The sequence below is a fragment of the Drosophila kikkawai genome, chromosome 4, assembly GCF_030179895.1.
Source record: "Drosophila kikkawai strain 14028-0561.14 chromosome 4, DkikHiC1v2, whole genome shotgun sequence".
In the NCBI taxonomy this organism is placed as follows: Eukaryota; Metazoa; Arthropoda; class Insecta; order Diptera; family Drosophilidae; genus Drosophila; species Drosophila kikkawai.
The window spans coordinates 271,256-286,104 of record NC_091732.1 but is presented as its reverse complement, the minus strand read 5'-3'; the positions used below and the strand labels follow the sequence as shown (position 1 = coordinate 286,104).

Below are 14,849 nucleotides of genomic sequence, written 5' to 3'. Positions count from 1 at the left end.
TTTAATTTATTTATTTTAAAAAAATATTCACTTAAATAATATTTAGTTATACATATTAAGCAAGTCTCCTTGTGTTACAGTCTATATTTTAATTATAAATATATATTTGAGTCAATCCTTTTGCAATCATTAAGATATTTAAATTTTAGCTCTATTTAGATGCCAAAAACAAAGATCATCTTTCGATGGAAAAAGATTGACCCATATACATATATGTATTTTTATATGTATTTAAAAATACAATTAAATATATTGTAAATATTAATAAGCACTGTAACATCACTTAATTTGGTAAGCGTTAGATATATATTCACAGCCAATTCTTAAAACGGTTTTGATTTTCATTTACCACGTAAGACTAATTATTGTACTACATTTTTGTAGAATTTATATTATTTTGTTCTTATTCTATAATGTGAAAAAATAAAAATGTGAACGGAAACTAATTGGAAAATAAGCGTTTAAAAAATGTGCCAAAACTATGCAACAAAATGTTATTTTGAAAAACAAGTACTCTAAATTCGGTACTTCAAACATTTAATGCATACTTTTACACATTTTAAAGTTGTTTTAAGCCCGTATAAATAATCCATAATATTTCGTCAATACTTTATAAATGACCAAAAAATAGTTAATTTTTTGTGTAATTTCTTAAATAATACAATACAATTCAAACTTAAGCGTAGTGTTTTTAAGTTGATCAGTTCATAGAAATTGCAGCAGTTTGAAAATCTATTGAAATCGCTTTACATAAGTAGGCTACAAAATCTTTGTGACCCCAAATATTTTGTGGCATACTTTTTAGGGCAACGTAACAGTTATCAAATCAATATGCCATTACTGTCGCATTCTGTTCGTTAATCTATTCTTAACCTGTTTAAATCAGACTTTTTATAAAACATATGTAATAATAGAAGCACACTCAATATATTGACCAAAATGTGTGACACTATTATTACGAATCAAAAGTTGCAAAATTGTTAGATGCCTTTTAACTTACTTTTTTTTTTTAATTTTTTAAATATTATCATTACATAAACCAATATTATTTAAATTTCATTACTTTTAAGAAATTAATATAAATAATTGCAGTCATTATGTTACTACGTTTCGATATATTTTGCTGTTACTAGTAACTACTATTGTCATTAAATTGTCGTACTTATTTTCATTCTATTATTAGTCTTTTCAAGTCTAAGTCGCTTAGATTCTGTCAGACAACAATTAAGAATTTGAATACCGATAGTTATGGAAGTTATTAATTTAATTTCGATAGATTTATGATCGCAATTTGCATTTCAAATTAAAATTATCTTTAATTTATAGAGTTTTAAGGGGTTAATTTATTAATATTTTTTTAAATGATTGGAAGTGAGATCGTTTTAATTTTTAATTTTTTTTTTATGTTCTATTCGAATAAATCAATTGTGTATATTTTTTAATATTTTCCTTCAAGCTTTTTGTTTAATATAATATAATTCAATGTTCTTTTGATGTCTTCATTTAAGTATTGAAGAAGAAGAAGTACCTTCTAATAATATTTTTTCCATTCTGTAAATGTGTTTTTGCCTAACAAAAGCCGAAAATGAGTATTACGAACACAATTTGTGTAGAATCTTTGTTGATTAAATGATCATGACACATAGTCCCGATTTGAATATTCGTCAATATAACGTCCAGAAGCTGTAACAATTTTTTAATATGAATTTAATGCGTCTTATTCAAATGGAATAAATCACTTACAATCCTCCATTAATATAACTTGGGTATTTTCTATGTTTGTACTAGTTATTGAGTGTGGAATTGCATTGAGCTCTTCGTCGTTCCATCGTGTCCTTGTATTTGGACGTGAAATAGGCATTGGAGCTGAGTAAAGGCTCAAATTGGTCGGACTTATGACGCCAGACATTGTTGAAATAGTGCCGGCATAACCCAAAAGCTTACAAAAAGATATTTATATTATATAAATTAATTAGTATTAATATTTAACATATAAATTAATAAATAATATAATTATTAAAAGTCCATGTATTTTATGCTGATTAAGATACAATCGCATAGACTTATTGAAATTTTACCAAATTCTAGTCACTCACCGATGTGGGTTGCGAATGAAAATGATTAAAATAATCTCGATTATTGGGAGAGGAATACATTTGCGTGGCTGCTATACGGCTGATGGTATTGGCTCCAGTAACTGGCGATGATAATAGTTTGCATCGAGTACTAGTATCTAGATACGTTTGAGGACAATCTCTCGGTTGAGCTTGTGACTGTGATTGAGCTTGAGATTGAGGAGATGTACTAGCTGCAGATATTTCTTGATTTTCGATTTCTATAACGTCCGTCGTAGCTCCTCTATTATTATCATTCGTTCCCAAATTATTTTTTCCCAAGTTCGCCGATTGATTGGCCAGAATTATGGGAGAGGGTGGAGGACTGGACTGTACTAGTGTAAGGTGGTCACCACTGCTCCGGATGATCGCTACAGGTCTGGCCATTGGTGGCAACATTGGCGGCAACATAGTACTATGATAATGATGACTTGATTTCGCATGAATATGAAATTGTGGTGAATGTGAATGCCCTTGGGACGAGGAAACAGGCGAGTGTGTGTGTGGAGTAACTGAATGTTGAACTGAATGTGAATGTTGAAAGGAGGGATGACTTTCAACAGCTCCAGAAATTGTTGTCGAATGGCTCGAATCCTGACAAACGTAAGTTACAAAATCGGAAATATCGTGAGGTTCCGTAGAGGAGTATTTATCGTCAGACGAAGTAGCGCATATAGGTAATCGAGAATTATTGGGCTGTGAGTAATACAAAGTACTAATCGGACTTGTTGATGTTGGTAGCAATGAAGAGCAATTGTGTTGTGGAAGAGCTGAAAATTAATTAAAATTTTAATTATATTAATTATATAACGAGTAAAATAAATGCATTAAATTTTGTAACAATCAAAGGTCAAATAATAGGAATTGCTCCAAAAACAGAATTTGAAATGATTCTTTTAGCAAATAGAATTATATGCAATATGCAAGACGTTGATGCACTAAGTACAGTACATATCAAGTGGAACATGCGACACCAAGCACGTGCTTGTTCTGTTAGCAGTTAGTAGGCGCGAAAGAAATAAATAGAAAAGGATGCGAGGAAACTACTACTGGTGTGCTGCCGGATTGGTTGCTTGCATGCGTACTAAGTGGGTTAAGATTAAAGTTTTCAGGTGTGGGAGGCTTTCAACATTAGATGTTATGGTGTACAAATTATTATTTGCACAGAGGACTCTAAAGGGTTCATGCAGTTCAAAGGATGTTCTACAGTGGGGCAAAACTAATGGTAAAGGAGATCTAGTGTTTCTTATTGGTATGTGAAAATTTAGCTCCCAGCAAGTCAGCACGGATTAAGTTATATAAGAATGTAATACCTAGCATGGTTCTACGATTAGATAAAGAGGGTAAGTTAATTAGCAGGAGTCTACTAGAATAAGACGGCAACCTCTGGTTTGCATCCCAGTTTAAGCCGCGTAAAGCAAAAAGTAAGAAGTTCTTTTGAAACGATTCTATGCGATTACTGTGGACGCCATAATTAGGGCTCCAAACGCAGGATCCATATTCTAAGAAAGGATGAACCAGTGAAGTATATAAAGATTTTGTAACATATGGGTCATTCAACGAATTCAACGATTTGTTATTAAATATCAGTCTAGGAATGATAATTCATTCGAAGGAGAATACAGTAATTGGAACTTTATCTCGTTGGGAAATTAATGTAATAAGTTTATAATTAATTTGATAGATAAATTTGGTTCATTTGTGGAAAATAATTATAAAGAGCTAAAAATAAATATATAAATATAAAGTTTTAAAGAAGCAGGACGTAAAGTCAATAGAGCCAACAGGGATTCATAGTTAAAATGCGGAAAATGCTTTCCAATGCGCTGATGTTTCTATTTTAAAACTTAAAAAGTATATTCACCTTGAGTTATGGACCTATTGTTAAGCGACGTATAACGATGCAATGAGTTAATAGCTGAGACTGCAGAATCTGTGCTGACTTTTTGATCACTTTCTGAAGATCTCAAAATTAAAGAAAAACTGCTGCCGTTGACATTATTAGATGATGAATTACTAGCGATAATAGGCGGTGAAATACTTGGATCGACTTTTGCATCAGGAGGTCCATCTTCTTCATTTGTTACATCTCTGCGTAATAGCGGACTTGGCGATAAATTGGGATTTGTCCTTTGATCTATAAAATCAACTAATGACACAATAAATATTTTTCCTCATTAGCATCTTGAAAATTAAGTATACTATAGTATAATACTTACTACTATAACCAACAGAAATTGTTGTTGGATTGGGAACATTTGGTCCATGTTGTTGTTGGACTTCAGAGCTCATTTGATATGTATTGCAATCATAGTTAGTTCCAACATTCTCTCTTTTAATAAGATTAGAGTGAATGGTATTATCGCTTGATTCATCTAGAATTAAATCTAATAGAAGTTTTATTACTAGTATTTTCCATATCAAAAGTATTTTAGTATTTTTCCAAATTTATAGAAAAAAATCTTTAGAAAATATCTTTTACCTTTGGATAATGTCCACAATTCTTGTGAAGAAAATACCCCAGTTGCTAAAATAATGTCATTACAAACAACGCCATTATATGGATTTTGACTAATATTCTCATTTTTCATGTCGTCTTTTCTGCTCACTGGATCGTTGTTATTACGATGATATAGGCTTAAATGAGGTGATCTTGAAGGTCTTGAAGAAAAAGTCGCTGAGCTATGAGTATTGATAAAGTTTGCCAAATACAAATCCAATTCTCTCACAGAGACATTTATGTGATACGGATTTACACACAATCCTGGGTGTAAGCATTCGGGATTCTTTTCCAAACGCTCCCCATCGGTACTCTCCAAAGGTATAGCCTTGAATAGGATTACCATCACTAGATCAAGTCTCCAAACTTTGTCCGCCTGCCTCAAGCAATCGATTCGTCGCATTTTCCCCTTTTGATCCGGGTTGGAGAGAACGCATATGGATTTGCGTTTTCCAATTATCGATTGTACAAAATCCTCACGACTTTCTTGGGTAATGTCTTTTCGTAGTTTACCCAGGAGACGGGACGCCCACTTTTGTTTTACCTCCGTTTTTTCATTCTATAAGAAAATAAACATTAAGGTGTTAGAAAAAAACTCGATGTTCCAATATATTTTTTTTATTTTAATGAAAATTTTTTATTTAGTAAAGTCCTTTAAATTATGTTTTAAGTTTCTTTCCTGTATCCAATTCCCATCAAATGGAGCCATATTTATGTTATAAAAAACTGAACAACTATAGTTTCAATATCCCTTAAATAGTTAAGAACATCGATCACCACTTTCGATGCTTTCACAGCTCTGCTTCGAGAGTATACTAAATTAAATGTTAATAATTTTTAGACTTACCTGTAGTTCATCTTTGCAATGTCTTTCTTCTTCCAATGACATCCGCTTTTCATGCTTTTTATAATACTTCCGCTTAGCGGCTTGCAAATTGAACCAAGAGTACGAAAATGATTTGACATACGGCAAAAGAGCTTCAATAAATGGGTGAAATTCATCCTAAATAAAATACAAATATTATATTTATTAATTAAAATTAAATAATATTTTTATTTTTAAAAGTATAAATTAGTATAAGTACACACATCCTAGATTTATTAAACAAGAACACCTCTTAAGTGACCGAAACTAGTTAAGTTGTTTGTAGTTCATTTTTATACCCTTGCTTGGTTTGGCCAGATGTTTGCAACAAGTCATTTCCGACACCATTATATATAAATCGGAGCAGGCTGAGAGCTGGGAAGTGACAGCAGCAAAGCAGAAAGGGAGACGATAAAGTTCATTCAGTTGTTTAGAGTTCAGCAGTAAAGTCATAAGCAGAGAAAACAAATAACGAAAGTTGAAAAAAGTAAAAAGCTGATAATCGGGAAACTTGTAAATTCCAAAAGAAATATAATATTTTAAAACTATTTTAATAAAGACTAACCTAAGATGGTTATCAACCCATCTCACATATATGTATGTATATTTTTTTCTGGTCAGCATCGATCATGCCATGTCCGTTACTATGCGAACTCTCAGTTTTTGAGATAAATGAATAAAATGAAACTGAATTGAACTTCACAGATAAAACCCATTCCATCGTAGTCATTTCAGACTCCTTTAAATATTTATGTAGTATAGTGTAGTACATATATTAATAATCATTATTACCGACAAAGTCAATTAAGCTACGTCCGTCTGTCGGTGAGTGTAAAACAACAGAACTAAGCTATATAAGTCAATTTCGTCTTAAAGTCTGGGTATTTCCTTGACGACTGAATGTTTGCATTACTGAAAATATCGGCGATAGTTAGTCGATTTTTTCAGACGTAAAAAAAAAGAGAATACCGTTAGTTATATCAAATAATAGAACCAAATCGTTCCCTTGAGGGAAGTATAATCCGAATAATACAAATGGGAATTAGTAGACAATCAGGCCTGATCTATTTCCCGCTTCCGCAAAATCTACAGGCCTTCGGATTTTCCTAACATATTCTATTTTCCACTTTCGAAAAATCCCCACGGATTGGTATTCCCCTTAAGGGAAGGGGGATATACATTCATGCAAACGGCAAAAAAATGTTGACCATTTTTTTTCGTGTCGGAAATCCAAAACCAAAAATTAATTGTATTTATCATACGTTTATCTTCTATTTAAACATAAAAAACCTAAGAAAATTATAACAAAAACAAGTAAATTTAGTTTTGATAGATATATTTATACATAGCATATAATAATTTGGTTTTGATATTTATATTAAATAAATAAATATATTTAATGCTGAAAACACATAAAAAACAGAGTTTCATTACATTTTACATATACTTATTATGTTAACAGTTTGACCAGTTACTGTTTTACATTCCTAGCTTTACATTTTCTCTACATCTACCGATCGTTTTTATGGCAGCTACAACATTGATAAAATGTATATTAAAATTTTGAAAAATTCAAAACAGTTCATATCTCGGAGTAGATTAAAATACGTTGAAAAACAACGAAGTTATCATGTTTTTCTCTTAATTTCCTAATCGTTCCTATGTCAGCTATAAGATAAAGTTGTCCCATTAAAAATTATTATTATTAGAATATGTTGAATATGCAAAAAGAATTTTATTTATTTATTTATTTATTTAAAGCTAACTCATAGTTAAAAACTAGTGTTAACAAAAATTTTTGAGCATTGGCATGCAAAAGGAATATAATTTCATGCTAATGATAACAGTTTTTTATTCAGTTCGATATGTTCTACAGTTTTTTGGGAATCTTTTAAGTAACATAAGTAAAAACGCAAAAATTAAATTATTACTGGAGAAACTGGAGAAAAATACATTATAAAATATTAATGAGCCCAGGTAACTCAGTCACTTAGAGTTCCAATTCGATCATGAAACTTACACAGTATATCTCTAAAAAATAAACTATTTTTGAATACAAAAATGTTTAATTTGTAATTTTAAATTTTAACACAATATTTATACAATTTTGTGTTACTTTTTGTATTGAAAAACATTTAGAGGCATACGAATTATAGGTAATCTCCAGAGGGCCCTCCAAAAACAAGAACCTAATTGTTAATCATCCGACATCAATAAAATATAATTGAATCGTTAAAGGATAAGTGTCTCGAAATACTCAAGTGTTTTTTTCCTGCTTACCTATAAAAATTGGAAGTCAATACCTCGAACTTTGACTAAAAATTGAGTTACCTTGTAAAAAAAACCCCGACGAATATCTTTAGAATTAGTTAAAGAAGTTTTGTACCAAATTTTAAAACATTTGGCGCAGGAGATTTTTAGTTATCGTGTACACAGAGTCTCAAAATGACACTTTTTAGGAGAGCGCTTTAAGCACCAAACGACCGCGTTCAAGATCGCATTACTTCGTCAATTTAGCTAGGATCTATTAAAATAAATATAATGATGATTAATATACCTATTCCACTGCTATATATTTAAAATTTCTCGTTTGTATTATAATTTTTTTTATTTGATCAAAACCAAATTATTTTGTGCTATGTATAATTCCATTAATGGTTCAAATCTTTATGATACAATTGCAAACTGCAAGGGTATACAAACTTCGGCGTACCGAATATAGCTTCCTTTCTTATTAGTATCGTAATTCCTCCACCAACAAAACGTCTTGTTTCCAAAAGCAACTTAATGCTTCTGTAATTCAGTAATTCACTATAGGTACATGTTATTAATACAAAATTTTTTTACTGAAAAACGCCCAGACACAAGGGGAATGACGTTGCTTTTAATGTAGATGCAATGGGCCCTCCTCAACAGGTTTGTATATGATGTAGTCCTTTAATCAGGCTCGTTCCGACATACAGTGCCGAGCAAAATTAATTGTATATTCATGACTCTGACTTTGGCCATCAATCAAAATCCAACCACACAACATCCACATCCAACAATTTTATTTTATAGCAAGAAGCACTAGCTCATTTTTTCAGCGCACTATGGTCACGTCGACCATATGGCAAAAATAGGAACTCAGTAAATTTAAGTGATGTCAACTTGAAACTTTACCAATTGTAATATTTTCCTTATACGATGATACTGGATCAAAATTTTCTGGATCAGGAAACTATATCCTATAGCTTTTTAGAAATTAGATATTTGTAGTTTGCATGAGTACAAAGACGGTTTTACAGCGTTTCAATTGGCATTTTCATACAAAATGTGGACATCTTATGTTGGAAATTTAAAGAAATGTGGTCAAATGTGGCATTTCTCTCTTTATACCAATAAACCAGTATAAAATACCCTACAAATCCCAATGGGTATCAAGGTGGGACTTACTTTATATATCTTTTTAAAGTTTTTATTTAAGGGGGGACATCTGAGTAACTGGCCAAAAAAAATCCGTTTTTCAAAATTTTTTTTGGCCAAATGAAAAAAGCAAATCGAAAAATTTTAAAGTAGGTTTTATAATGTTATATGTGAAGTACAAAATACATTTTTTTTTTAATAAATCGAAAACAAAATGGCGGCTGTGCAGCATTGCTTCGTAGGCTCTATTTTTTTGAAAGGGGTCCATGGCCGGAAACCTAACGTCCTTAATTTTTGATCTAGAACAAAAAATCAAATTGTGTTAGTTTCATTATCTCAACCGCTATCGACACACGTAGGATTTTTTCGATATTTTGATTTTAGGCAAAATGGTGAGTGATTAAATAAAATGTTCAATTTTCATGAAAAAAAACGTCACAAAATTGTTGATAAAAAAAAAGTAAGCAAAAAAAAAAATCCTACGTGTGTCGATAGCCATAGGTATTTTGAATATACTGTCAAAATTTCAAATCGATCGGTTAAGATTTGTTCGAGTTAGGTTTCCGACCAACTCAAAAAAAGTGGTTTTGAGAAAAACGCGTTTAAAGTTTTAAAATCGTATATATTTACATGAGAGGCATCGCCGCAGAATGGAAAATTTCGACACTTAGACACATTTGCCGGACTCTATCTTTTGGTATGTTATTTTTAAGACCCTAAAGAATTTTTTAAGCAAAAGAAAAATTTTTCGATTTTTAAAAAAAGTTACTCAGATGTCCCCCCTTAAACAAAAATTTTAATATTTTAGACGACAAAGACATCACAACTTGGGACATTGAACAATACAAAACATGTAGTGCAGTCGATCGAGACAAAAATCACTTTAATTGGGCAATTTTCTTAAAAGTAAAGCGGTCGGCTGGAGCATAGTGCAGCGTAGCAGGGTTTTGGTTGCTTTTCGTCACACGAAAATAACATTTTTATGTAGGTAGATTTCGATTTAATTTAATTTTTTTTCATCCGTTTACTATAAAATAGTCTATTTGTAAAATTTGTTTATTGACTTATTAAGTTTTGTGTATTGTAGATTGATTATATCTTGTTTTTTTTTTTAGATCGTAGTTTTGGATCTTTAAATAGACTTTCAGATATGTTACCCCCGATCCGCCCTTTATAGGTATTATCACTGTGTTTATCAATTATAAACAAGGATCGCAAATAAAAGTTATTAGAAAGTAAAATTATACATATTTTACATATAACATATAACATACATATAAAAATTGACAATAACTTTTATTTTAAAAATGGAAAATAAAAATTGAATTGCAATAACTTTTTAACTGATCGACCTATTTATTGGCATAAATTTAATCTACTTTACAATACCTTTCGTTCCTTAAGTTATTGCAATTCAATTTATATCTTATAGCTGCCATATGAACGATAGGGAAATTAATCGAAAACAAGAAAGGAAGCTAACTTCGGCACGCCGAAGTTTGTATACCCTTGCAGATTGGTTTTCATATTTATATTATTAATTATAATGCCGAAAACAGACACTAAACAGAGTTTCATAACATTTTACCTATACTTATTATGTTTACAGTTTGACAGTTACAGTTTTTATGGCAGCTATATGATATAGTTGTCCGATTTTCATAATATTGTTACCAAAATTCTGAAATAATACTAAAAGCTCATGTCTCAAAGTAGATGAAAATACGTTGAAAAACAACGAAGTTATAATTTTGTCTATTACTTTCCCTATCGTTCCTATGACAGCTATAAGATATAGTCGTCCGATTTACATAAAATTTATAGCAAAATTCTGAAATAATACCAGAAGCTTATGTCTCAAATTAGATTAAAATACGATGAAAAACAACGATGTTATATTTTTTTTCGATTAATTTCCCGATCGTTCCTATGGCAGCTATAAGATATAGTAGTCCGATTTTCATAAAATTTTTACCAAAATTCTGGAATATATCTTAAAAATGATGGAATAATATTGAAAAACAGCCAAGTTATAATTTTTTTTTCTAAAAATTTATCGAACATTTGTATGGCAGATATATGATATAGTCGTCCGATCCTGCCCGTTCCGACATATATAGCAGTGAGAGTATATAGAAGACTATATGCAAAGTTTCATTCAGATAGCTTTAAAACTGAGGGACTAGTTTGCGTAGAAGAAAATGTAAAGCTGGGAATGTATAACTGTAACTGTCAAACTGTAAACATAATAAGTATAGGTAAAATGTTATGAAACTCTGTTTAGTGTCTGTTTTCGGCATTATAATTTATAATATAAATATGAATATGAAAACCAATCTTCAAGGGTATACAAACTTCGGCGTACCGAAGTTAGCTTCCTTTCTTGTTAAGGTAAAATTTTGGTATACCATACATGTATAAAACTTCATTAAACATAGAATCTGTAAGTTTGGTTAACAAATCTTGAAAAACAAAAGGTTTTTTATATTAATTGCTTATTATTATCGTTCGTATGGGGATTATATGATTTAGGTGACCGATTTTAACTAGGTGTCGTACGCACTGCCGTTAAAACGTGTGGCAGAAGTAGAGATAAATGCAATGCTGTGAATGTAAAACTGTTACTGTAGAACTGTAATTACAATATCTAACATGTTAGTTAATTAAAGTCAACATTATCTTGTATTTGTTCAGCAAATATGTATCTTTAAATTTGTAATGGTGTCGTTCGATTGATTGTTAAAGTGTTATTTTAGCGCGCGAATTACAAACTAATTAACAACTTTTGCCATTTATTTTTGATCACGAAAATAAACTGAAAAGTTTTGAGTTGAATGTGCAAGCGTTCCTTGTTTTTTTTTTATCAATAATCGGCTGTTTAAAATTAGCATACTTTCCTGCAGTACCCTTGTAAAGCGTAGGGTAAGGTGGGGTAAAGCCGACCTAGTAAATGGTTTTGGCTATAAAATGCTTATTTTACATCGGATCAAGTCGTTATATATACCAAATTAAAGGTTAGACCTTTGCGCAACTTTCTATGCATAGCATTTTATTCATACCTTTGAAAAGTTTTGAGATACAAGCGTTTTACGAAAAAGTTCATTTTTGCTATGTTCAAAAATGATGGGGTAAACCCGACCGCCTATGTTTTTGGTTGATTTAGTACAGATATAACCTAAATATAGGTTTTGCAATGATATATCAATCAAAGTTATGTTATATAATGGTAATAAAAGATAATAGAATTAAAAAAATGAAAATAGCAAAATAATTAATCAGTATCATCTGATTCGCTGCTCAAATAGCTTGCTGGCGTTTTTTGGTTCGAGTTGAACGTCTGGTTGGCTGCGATGTTGATGGTTTTTGTGTGATTGTTGTTTTTTTGGCTTTTTTTGCGGCAGGATTTACCCCACTATTTAGAGGTCGGATTTGCCCCACGACGTAATTTTTCATAAAAACGCAATTAAAAAAGAAATTATGAAAAAAAATGAACCAAACTTATATGCACTTTGTAGGACTTTATTCAAAGAATCTAAATCCACTTACCTTTTCATGCGATAACTTTGACAAAAAGAAATATCCTGCAGTTAATTATGCACAAAAATGAAAGTCAAAATTGTGAAAACAAACTTGTCGTCGTTTGACCATCTCAATGTTGACTAATAAAATGGTGTCATACCACCATTTTCATTGTTTTCGATGCTCTACACGACAACACTAATATTATTTTGCGTAGTGCTTCCGATTTTCGAAAACAGAGGGAGGTCGGGTTTACCCACACTGTCGGCTTTACCCCACCTTACCCTATCGTTATAAATATGATGTTAATTATAAGTTTGCAACGCAATGGATAATATTATATATATGCGACCTACATATATATATTTTCTTAATCAGTTATTGAAATTAACTGTGTTTTCGTGATATGACAAAATTCAAATTTATCCAAAAGATTCTTTGAAAGGATAGTAAAATATGATCGTCAGCTTTGATTCCATTGTTTTATTGTACACCTAGTGTTATTGTTATAACTGCAAGGGTTTATAGCTTCCTTTATAGTTTTCATTTCATTATTACTTTGTTGTTATTATTATTATTGTAGATGATCGACAACTTACTGACTATGATCACAGACATATGGTTCATACATATTACATACAGACATATGTATGAAAATTATGTCAGAGCTGAATCTCTTACGGGGATTATTTTTCTAAATATTGCTTCATTTTGATAATAACAAAGGTTGACAGTTTTTTTGAACCAAGAACCGGGATATACTTTTCTGATAGTTTTTAGTTTTATTTAAGAATGTAACTAAATTTGTTAGTCAAAAATCATGATTTTGACGCCATGTGTGTGCCTCGGGACACCTATCCTCTTACTAATGCTTTATTTTTTTATATCGGATGATTTTAGGGATAATTAGAATTCGGTGTACATCCCAATTGTCCCCAAATTTTTTTTGAAGGAGACTCGGGAGATTCCCTATACCTTCTTATAGCTTTAATACAACATTTAAAAACAAATTGCCCCCCACGTACGTACAATTCCTTTTTAAGCAAATTTAAATTTAAATTAATTCGGCCTTAATTTTATGTTTCTTACTTTATTTCATAATTTTCATTTCATATTTTTGACAAAGTATTTTCCTTGTTTTCCAGATGATACAAAGTTAGGAGGTAACCAAAAAAATATTAGCGTGCCATTACCTGTCCCGTTGATGAGGATTGCAAATAAGAAGAAACGTCCGTCTCGATCATACAGCCTCTTAAAGTTTCTGGTATGAACATACTACCTTGTGCAGGTTGTTGTTCATTTAGTTTTATTATTTTTACCGCTTAGAAAAATGTATTGAAATTTATCTGAAAAACAGAATCAAATTTTTATGTAATTAAAGGCAATATATAACACTTTTGTAAGCTTTTTTTTTAAGGTTTATGCATCAAGTAGGCGTCTGTAGGGCTTTTAATGACAATTCAGCTTCCGTAATATATTCGGGGTTCACACAACCTTTTTTAATTATTGGGATCATTACTTCGAAGGCACTTCTGTTTAGTTATAAAAGTTATGAAAGTCCGGCAATAATCTATTAGCATTCCTTACTAGAAAATCAAGTAATCACAGTTGGACACCGGATAGTACAATTCAATTTTGTTTGTTATATTTTACCATTACACAATCGGTGTTTGTGAGGTTCATTCAATGTACATATTTCTGTACATTCTGTACATAATATGTAAGTATATAGGTAATATATGTTATAAACTGTATTTTGGATAAAACAGCGAACATATGAAATATATTATGTACACATGTATGTACGTATACCTAATAATTTATATGCATATGTACATACATTTATATGTATATAAAATATACATATTTAAATTTTTTTCGAGACACACATACTACGTAATGTACGTATTTATTTTAAAAATATTCGAACACCACCGATACAATGTGTGTTAGGCCAAACGAGAGACTAACAAGAGACTAAATTTAAAATTGGCAATATGTGCTTTCCCGTCTCTTTGAGCGGCGTACTTTCCTACGTGAATCCCAAATTAATCAAACTTATACATGCATACAAATGTATGTACATACACATACCACATTCATATATACAAAGGGTCCCAAACAGAGCAGAAATTCGTTCTAAAAATGGATACTCCTTACCACTCTCCGACATTCTGGAAACTGGTACTAAAATAAAGAGAGAGCCCTTTGACAGATAAAAACTCTCTTAGTTCATTTATATTCACAGTGCGCATGTCTCAACAAGCCAACTAAAGTATTTACTCGATATGTAGAAATCTTTATAAACATACATACATACATACATATGTACATATGTACGTATTTACGTGCTTACTTTACTGTGGACGGCAATCCTCGTAGAGGCGATGAGCACCAAAAGTGCAGCAAATCATTTGGCTTTTTGATCTTCTGTTGGGAGAAAGTA

The 14,849-nt window shown here is 31.0% G+C and overlaps 1 protein-coding gene across 1 annotated transcript; it reads right to left on the bottom strand.

The window, feature by feature from the left end:
- NfI (Nuclear factor I) lies at positions 1 to 13,695 on the bottom strand. The gene is made up of 8 exons (XM_017163642.3): positions 13,597 to 13,695; positions 5,462 to 5,617; positions 4,597 to 5,173; positions 4,334 to 4,501; positions 3,979 to 4,263; positions 2,097 to 2,884; positions 1,744 to 1,939; positions 1 to 1,683 (listed from the first exon to the last, which is right to left on the bottom strand). Exons 1-8 carry the CDS (start codon positions 13,675 to 13,677, stop codon positions 1,634 to 1,636), a joined length of 2,301 nt encoding a protein of 766 aa, XP_017019131.1. The 5' UTR covers positions 13,678 to 13,695; the 3' UTR covers positions 1 to 1,633.
- Between the last annotated feature and the right edge of the window lie 1,154 nt (positions 13,696 to 14,849).

Excerpts from the sequence above, each read along its gene's own strand:
- NfI (XM_017163642.3), bottom strand. The coding sequence starts at position 13,677 with ATGTTCATACCAGAAACTTTAAGAGGCTGTATGATCGAGACGGACGTT. Across the intron at positions 4,264-4,333 it reads AATTTCTGTTGGTTATAGTA|TTGATTTTATAGATCAAAGG; the intron begins GTAAGTATTATA and ends TTGTGTCATTAG. Across the intron at positions 1,940-2,096 it reads TTCATTCGCAACCCACATCG|CTTTTGGGTTATGCCGGCAC; the intron begins GTGAGTGACTAG and ends TCTTTTTGTAAG.